This window comes from Lathamus discolor, chromosome 4 (genome assembly GCF_037157495.1).
Source record: "Lathamus discolor isolate bLatDis1 chromosome 4, bLatDis1.hap1, whole genome shotgun sequence".
Classification (NCBI taxonomy): Eukaryota; Metazoa; Chordata; class Aves; order Psittaciformes; family Psittacidae; genus Lathamus; species Lathamus discolor.
Window position 1 is genome coordinate 126,975,084 of NC_088887.1, and position 8,191 is coordinate 126,983,274.

The following is an 8,191-nucleotide window of genomic DNA, read 5'->3' on the forward strand; positions in this document are numbered from 1 at the left end:
CAGTTCCAACCCCCCTGCCATGGGCAGGGACACCTCACACTAAACCATGGCACCCAAGGCTTCATCCAACCTGGCCTTGAGCACTGCCAGGGATGGAGCACTCACAACCTCCCTGGGCAACCCATTCCAGTGCCTCAGCACCCTCACAGGGAAGAATTTCCTCCTTAGATCCAATCTAAACTTCCCCTGTTTCAGTCTGAACCCATCACCCCTTGTCCTGTCACTACAGTCCCTGATGAAGAGCCCCTCCCCAGCATCCTTGTAGCCCCTTCAGACACTGGGAGCTGCTCTGAGGTCTCCACGCAGCTTCTCTGCTCCAGGCTCAGCAGCCCCAGTGCTCTCAGCCTGGCTCCATACAGGAGCTGCTCCAGGCCCTGCTCATCCTCGTGGCCTGCTCTGTCCTTGCTCCTCAGCTCCCTGTCCTTGCTGCGCTGGGGCCCCCCGAACCGCGCGCAGCGCTGCGCACATCCCTGCCCGCCATGCTCTGCGCAGCCCGCCCCGGCCCCGTTCCCCGTTCCCCGTCCCGCACCCTCCGTCCCTCACCCCCGCCCGCCTCCTCCCGGCGGCCGCGCCGCGGTCCCTGTGCTCCCCGCTGCGCTGCGGGCCCCGCGATGGCGCCGGGCGCGGTGCGGGTGCTGCGCTTGGGGCTGCGGCCGTTCCCGCAGGCGCTGCGGGTGCAGGAGCGCTGCGTGGCGGCGGCGCGGGCGGCGCGGGGGAGCGCGGCCGCGGAGAGCCTGGTGCTGAGCGAGCCGGCGGGGCCCGTGTTCGCCTGGGGGCTGCGGGGCGAGCCGGGCGCGGCGGCGGCCGCGGCGCTGCGGGCGCGGGGCGCGGCGCTGGTGGCGGCGCGGCGCGGGGGCCACGTCACGTTCCACGGGCCCGGGCAGCTCGTGGCCTTCCCGGTGCTCGACCTGCGCCGCCGCCGCCTCCCGCTGCGCCGCTACGTGCGGGCGCTGGAGGAGCTGGGCCTGAGGCTCTGCCAACGCCTGGGCCTCGGCGCGGCCCGCGCCCTCCCGCCGCCCTTCACCGGCGTCTGGGTGGGAGAGAGCAAGATCTGCGCCATCGGTGAGCGCCGGGCAGCGGCGGGGACGGGGCCGGGATGGAGCCGGGAGGGGAGCACGGGGGGCAGCGGCGGGGGACGGGGCGGGGATGGAGCCGGGATGGAGCCGGGAGGCAGCGGGAGGGGACGGAGCCGGGACGGGTGCACGGGGGGCAGCGGGAGGGGATGGAGCCGGGAGGGGAGCACGGGGGGCAGCGGGGGGGGGGGGACGGAGCGGGGATGGGTGCACGGGGGGCAGCGGGAGGGGATGGAGCCGGGAGGGGAGCACGGGAGGCAGCGGGAGGGGATGGAGCGGGGATGGAGCCGGGACGGGTGCACGGGGGGTAGCGGTGGGGGACGGAGCGGGGATGGGTGCAAGGGGGGCAGCGAGAGGGGACAGGGCCGGGATGGGTGCACGGGGGGCAGCGGCGGGGGACGGAGCGGGGATGGGTGTACGGGGGGCAGCGGGAGGGGTGTGCGGGGGGCAGCGGGGGGGAACGGAGCCGGGATGGAGCCGGGATGGAGCCGGGACGGGAGCACGGGGGGCAGCGGCAGGGGACGAGGCGGGGATGGGAGGACGGGGGGCAATGAGAGGGGATGGAGCGGGGATGGGTGCAAGGGGGGCAGCGAGAGGGGACGGGGCGGGGATGGAGCCGGGACGGAGCCGGGACGGGTGCACGGGGGGCAGCGGGGACCGGGGGGCGCGCAACGGGAAGGGGAGGGAGCGGGGCGGGGCTGTGCCGGGGGTGGGGTTTAGCGGGAGGGAAACATGGACCGAGGGGAGGGCATCGGGGTGGGGTGCATCGATGGGGGGGGGGGGGACACCGGGGAGGTGTCGTGCAGCGAGGGCCTGTGTGCTGGGGAGCGGCTGCACTGGAGGGGGTGCCTTGGGGGGGCTGTGCCTTGGGGGGGGGGGTGCACCGGGGGAGGGAGCACTGGGGAGAGGGGTATTTGGGGGGGGATGAGCAGCAGGGAGGGGTCTGTGGGGTAAGGGGGGGATAAACTGGAGAGGGGGTGAGCACCGGGGAGGTCTACAGGGAAAGGGGGGGTTATAGCAGGGGTGATGCACCGGGGAGGGGTGTATAGGGGTGAGCGTAGAGGGGAAAGGGGGTTATAGCGGTTGCGGGTGCACCGGGGGTGTCCCCGAGGGTATGTATTGGGGATGGGGGGGTGTTTTGGGTGGGAGGTATACTGGGGGGTGTGCTACGGGAGAAGCAGACACTGAGGGGTATGTGCTGGGGGGGCTGTCCAACCAGGCTCTTGCACCCCAAAGCGGGCCCTAGCACCCTGCACCCCAGGGCTGGGTGCCTGCAGCCTGGTCCCCTGGACACCCCCCCCCCCCCCCACTGCCCTGTCCCTCTCCCCATGCCCCACAGCCCCTCTTCATCGTGTGCCCCTGCAGTGTGTGCTGATGGGGGGCTGCTTCGGTCCGGGCAGGGGTGCACTGCGGGAGCCACATCACATCGCACGGGCTGGCGCTGAACTGCTGCACTGACCTCAGCTGGTTCGAGCACATCGTGCCCTGCGGGCTGGAGGGGAAAGGGGTCACCTCGCTGAGCCAGGAGCTGGGCCGGCACATCACGGTGGAGCACGTCCTCGAGCCCTTCCTCGACTCCTTCCGGGAGGTCTTTGACTGCACCTTGGTCTTTTCGGAGGACCCCGGGGACTAAGAGGTCCCGGATGGGAGCCGTGGTGAACTCGGGTGTCCTGGTGTGAAGCGATGAGCGGTGGGTGATGGAGCCACTTGGGGTGGTGGTGATGGAGCCACTTGGGGCTGTACTGCAAAGTGCCTTTGCCTGCAGTGGTACAGACAGGATCAAGCTGTTGCTTAAACATCCAAACCTCCGTCAGGGCTGCTGTCCGCAGCTCCATGGATCAAAGACCTCCATGGGTACCACATCCCCGCTGCGCACTCGGGAGATGCTCAAATAGGTGCTTTTGTGGGTTTATCTCTGCCTCTTTTCTCCTGAATATCCCAGATTTGGGTGAACACTCACACCCCCGATGGATGAGAAGAAAGGGGTCGAGCATCCTTCCCTTGCCACTGCGTAAAGAGGCAGATTTTCTATAAAGAGAGTTGCTGGGAACTTCACTGCTGATCCTTTGCTCATTTCTTTTTCCCAGGACTTAGTGAATACCAACCTTGCTGTGCACCCAGAGAAACCCTCCCATGGCAAAGAAAGATCCTCGCTGTGGTGTTGGGTGGCTGGAAAATCAGAGAATCATGGAATGCTTTGGGTTGAAGGGAGCTTAAAGCTCCTCCAGCTCCAACCCCTGCCATGGCAGGGACCCCTTCCACTGGAGCAGCTTGCTCCAAGCCCCTGTGTCCAACCTGGCCTTGAGCACTGCCAGGGATGGGGCAGCCACAGCTTCTCTGGGCACCCTGTGCCAGCGCCTCAGCACCCTCACAGGGAAGAGCTTCTGCCTAAGAGCTCATCTCAGTCTCCCCTCGGGCAGGTTCAAGCCATTCCCCTTGGCCTGGCCCTACAGGCCCTTGTCCAAAGCCCCTCTCCAGCTCTCCTGGAGCCCCTTTAGGCACTGGAAGGCTGATGCAGCCCAGATGAAGTGATGCGTTTGAAGAACAACCGCTGATAAGAGGCTGTGAATGGTGGTTAAAGACTACTGGAGGGATGCTGATGTGGTGGGGAAGCAGGAAGAGGAGGGGAAGGGATTAGGATGCCCAGGGAGAGGAGCTGTGGCCATCGCAGATCCCGTGGGACCAACCACACAGCATGGGATTGAGCCTGGGCAATGGGGACCCGCTCCTGCTGGGTCCATGGTGTTGGCATCTCTGAAATCACTGCTCCAGCCACAGCGTCCATGTGGGCTCACGGTGACGGGATGCAGCATCCCAGGGCTGCGATGGCACCGAGGTCCTGCCCATCAATGCAAACCTGTCAATAGAGACACAGAAACTGATTTAGTCAGTGGGTTCCTTAAGGGAAAAGAAGCCAACATGGGATGGAGCTTCCCAGAGCTGCTTGCTGCCCCTTGGGGATGCTCGCAGCTCTCCCAGTGCATGGGCAGGAGGGTCTGCGCTCCCCAAAGCCTTCTCCCCTCTGGTAGATGGCACAACCATGACCAACCCCAATCTCTGCATGTGTCCGAGATGGGAGAGTTGGAAAACGGCAAATAAAGTCCCTGCGCCCTGCTCAGAACCGGACCTGAGCCGCACCTGCAGCCGCTCTCACTCGCTGCTCCGGGTCCTTTTTGTGCCCCACAAGCTTTGGGGTTTGTGTGCTGCCTCACAGCACTGCGGGATCCCCGTGAGCCACCCATGGGTGCCCCCGCCCCGCAGCCTCCAGGGGTTTTGGGTGGGCATCTGGGATGTAGCAGAGGGGCAATTCCCATTGCGTGGAGCCGGCTCAGCTCCGGGAATGGCGAGTGGGGAAGGAGCTCGCCCTGAGCAGCCCCGCTGCCCGGTGCGGGGCCGGAGGAGGGGCAGGAAGGCGCGGCCGTGGGGCGGGGGGAAGCGGCGGCTCCGGCTCTCCCGGCCCCGGGCAGGTGGCTCTGCCCCGGGAAGGGGAGGAGGCAGCGCGGAGCTCCCCGCCCGGGCCGCGGCCCCCGCGATGCCCCAGTGCCGGCTCCGCGGGGCAGCAGCGCAGGCGAAGGAGGCCCCGGTGAGTGCGACCCCCCCGCTCCCCTCCGTGGTCCTTTATCCCCTTTATCTGCCCCCCGATTCAGCCTCCTCCTGCTCCAAACGTGGCCCCGAGCCCTTCCCCGTGGACTCGTGGCTGCTCAACCCCTTCCTCCTCCTCCTCCTCACTGCTGGGGTCTCAGCCGGGGAGGTGCAGCACGGGTTTGGGGTCACCCTTTCATGGGGAGGTTGTGCATGGGGTAGAGCTGCTGGTGCTGCCTCCATGGGGTGCTCGGGAGCAGGGGGTGGCCGCCCCGGGGGGACAGCAGTGGCTTCTGTGTCCCAAAGGGTGGGGACCGTGTCCCTGTGTCCCATCTGTGCCTGCTCTAAAGCCCCAGCAAGGTGTGAAGGTGCACAAGGGTGCATAGGGCATGTGGGGGTCCGGGGTGGGCTGGCTGAGGGGCACCGTGTCCCCGTGGGGTTTGGGGGTGCTGGGATCCCTGGGGAGGGAAATCCTGGGGTGGGTTTAAGACAGCGACCCCTTGGGATGGATCCAGAGTGGTTCATGGGGTGCGGGACCCCCTGCCAGTGCCATTGCAGCTCCTTGCCCCTAGGGGACTTAGCCTGGAGTAGAGTGAGTGCATGGCAGGATCCATCCCGGAGCTGCTACTGAGAATGGGGGACCCCAGGCAGGCTTCCTGGGGTCCCTTGGGTGCTGGATCTGGGTGCGGGACATGGGTGGTGCTCACTGTCACTGCATGTCTCTAGGGGAAGCAGGCTGTGAACCCAACCGGCCCGGCCCCTGGGACATCTGTGTCCAGTGTGTCCTCAGCCCCAGGGAGGAGATGGGGGCTCCGGGGGCTTCATCCCCTCCATGGAAGGAGTGGGATTTAGGGAGGCAGCTGCCGTGAGCACAAACGGTTTGGGTGCCCCACTCCTACCCTTGCTGTGTGGCAGAGGAGGTGCTTTGAGGGTGCGGAGAGGGCTCTTCCTCAGGGGCTGTGGGGACAGGACAGGGGTGATGGGTTCAGACTGAAACCGGGGAAGTTCAGGTTGGAGATAAGGCAGAAGCTCTTCCCTGTGAGGGTGCTGAGGCGCTGGCACAGGGTGCCCAGAGAAGCTGTGGCTGCCCCATCCCTGGCAGCGCTCAAGGCCAGGTTGGACACAGGGGCTTGGAGCAAGCTGCTCCAGTGGAAGGGGTCCCTGCCCGGGGCAGGGGTTGGGGCTGGATGAGCTCTAAGGTGCCTCCACCCCAAAGCACTCTGGGGTTTTGTGACTCAAGGACCATTCTGGGGTCATGGTTGTGTCCCGTGGGACATCCCAGCATCATCCCAAGCTGATCCTTCCCTCCCACAGCGCAGAGGAGGACATGGAGGAGCACAACCAGACAGAGACCTGGCACCGAAGCCTCCAGGCGGTGCTTGATGCCTTGAACCAGACCCTACACGGGATCCCGCTGTGCGCCTCTGACCACGCTGCCAGCGCCGCTGTCACAGGCAGCAGCAGCAGCGCCCGGCCCGGCCGCGATGACAATGCCTTCCTGTACATCCTCTTCGTCATGACCCTCTTCGCTGCCACCGTGGGCAGCCTCATCCTGGGCTACACCCGCTCCCGCAAGGTGGAGAAGCGCAGCGACCCGTACCATGTCTACATCAAGAACAGGGTCTCCATGATCTGAGCCCACCCGTGGCACCTTCTCCCCCCTGGAGCTGGGGGATTTGGGGTCGCGTCGCTGCTGAGCATCCTGCTCCTTGTGGGAGCAGTTGGGAAACCCACCCGGTGTCCCCGTGGGGGTGCTCAGCCCTGGGGCGAGCAGCGTGGGGACATCGTGGCTGGGTTACAGCCCCTGCCTGACAGGGTGAGACCCATGGGGAGGCCCTGGTCCTGCGGACCCACCTTGGCTCAGCCCCAGGGGGATGGCAGGAGCAGAAGCAGCTCCTTGCCCACTGTAGGCTCCTAAGGGTGGCGGGGATCTCCAAGGAGATAAACTCACCATCTCCCTGCTCACATCAGCGGGTGTTGGGCCCCGTGGGCTCCCAGCAGCTTCCTGACTCGGGCCAGTGGTTTTCCTGGTGCTAAAACCCTGCAATAGTTGAACCCTGCGTTGCTGGTGGGGAATTAAAGGAGGTGGCTGTCTCCTGTGGGTCCACGTTTGCTTCTTCTCTGAGCCCAGTCAGTGCTGGGGGCAATCGGTGGTGCACCCACCCATGCCAGTGCCTTGTGTGCTGCTGAGGTGGCTTCAAGGGCAACCCCTTGTTGGCATCGCAGCCCTGGTGATGGGGCGCATCCCCACCCATCATCCCAGTCCCTGTCCTAGGACACGAGATGCTTCCTCCCTGCTGCCATCCAGGGAGCATCACTCCCTCCATGGGCACACGCTGTGAGCATGGCCCGAGCCTGGCTGGAGGCATCCGGCTCCACGTGTCCCCAAAGGTCTCTCTGGGCTCCGGACGGTGATGCCGGAGTTTTTCCTGCTTCCTTCCTGCTGTCGGCTGTAGCTTTGGCCTTTTGTACCGCAGGTCCCAAATGTGTTTTCCACGGGCTGAGGGCACAGGGGTGGACGGGAAGGGGATGTTCTTGGGTCCTGCTTTGGCTCCTTGGCTTCGGCGCTGCTATGAAGCTGCCCAGGTTTGGGATTGACCCATGGAGTGGGTCCAAGACGTGTCCTCGTCCTTCAGAAGAGCAGCAGTGACCCAGTCCCGCGCTTATCTTACCCTGTAATAATGGCATAATGAATGTCTTTAATTGCAGTAGATTATCTGGCCCGCGGGGCCCTTTCCGTCTGCACTCAAAGGTTAAACCCGGCTGCGATGCCCCAGCCCAAACAGTGACGCCAGACCCTGACCCACAGCACAACACTGGGTGTGAGCGAGCGCCTTGGGGCAGGGCTGCGAACCTGGCACTGGAGGAGCTCCGTGGCCAATTCCTGGTTTACCGTGGCCTCGCCTTGGGCACAACCCCCAGATCAGAGCAGTTTGGGGGTGCCCAATATGGGGCTGAGCCCGTTGTGGTTTCTCAACAGGCACAAGGTGCCAAAGGAGGAGGCGCAGGGATGAACACCAGCGCTTCCGCAGGCACCCGGCCCAAGTGGGAGGTATCTCAGGAGGCTTCGCTGTGTTTGTCCTGCAGCTGCAGCGCTGGGAAAAGAAAATAAACCCTTTATCTGCAAATAAAGCAGGGGAATGGGGCCAGGCCGAGGTGGCAGCACCCATGTGGTGCAAGCACACACCACGCTCCGGTGTTCCCCACCTCTGTGGTGTTGGGCCTCCTCTGACAGCAGCTCCTGCAGTGGGATGAGCTGCAGATGGGGGTCCCTGTGATGGGATGGGCGAGTGTGGTACCCAAACCCCCCTGGTGATGTGGGTTTTGTGCCTCTCCTTGATGGTTACCGACCCACATCAGACAGATCTGGTGGCAAGAAGCTTCTGGTGCTGTGACCTGGGGGCAGCCCTGTAACTGGGCGGTATGTCATAGATATTAAGAAGAAAACGCTGCTTTTCCCTAATCCAGAAGAGCCTAAAGAAGAAAATCCCTCACAAGACACAGCTCCTGCAATGACCATTATCCACCCCATTTCT

At 64.9% G+C, this 8,191-nt stretch overlaps 2 protein-coding genes across 6 annotated transcripts; both read left to right on the forward strand.

The window, feature by feature from the left end:
• The first annotated feature begins 520 nt into the window (after positions 1-520).
• On the forward strand, positions 521-3,309 carry LIPT2 (lipoyl(octanoyl) transferase 2). 4 transcript variants are annotated; one of them, XR_010612514.1, is made up of 3 exons: positions 543-1,062; positions 2,474-2,763; positions 3,161-3,309. XR_010612514.1 is itself a non-coding variant. In XM_065678953.1 (2 exons), exons 1-2 carry the CDS (start codon positions 612-614, stop codon positions 2,529-2,531), a joined length of 570 nt encoding a protein of 189 aa, XP_065535025.1. In that variant the 5' UTR covers positions 521-611; the 3' UTR covers positions 2,532-2,629. The 4 variants fall into 4 exon arrangements, 2 of the variants coding, with proteins under 2 accessions (XP_065535025.1, XP_065535024.1); XR_010612513.1 differs by lacking the exon at positions 3,161-3,309 and adding an exon at positions 2,839-3,128; XM_065678953.1 differs by lacking the exon at positions 3,161-3,309 and having other exon boundaries at positions 521-1,062; positions 2,413-2,629.
• A 1,165-nt stretch (positions 3,310-4,474) lies between these two features.
• Positions 4,475-6,750, forward strand: KCNE3 (potassium voltage-gated channel subfamily E regulatory subunit 3). 2 transcript variants are annotated; one of them, XM_065678955.1, is made up of 2 exons: positions 4,475-4,656; positions 5,970-6,750. In XM_065678955.1, the coding sequence occupies exon 2, from the start codon at positions 5,983-5,985 to the stop codon at positions 6,289-6,291; it is 309 nt and encodes a 102-aa protein (XP_065535027.1). In that variant the 5' UTR covers positions 4,475-4,656; positions 5,970-5,982; the 3' UTR covers positions 6,292-6,750. The 2 variants fall into 2 exon arrangements, with proteins under 2 accessions (XP_065535027.1, XP_065535026.1); XM_065678954.1 differs by having other exon boundaries at positions 4,574-4,656; positions 5,975-6,750.
• Positions 6,751-8,191: the final 1,441 nt, after the last annotated feature.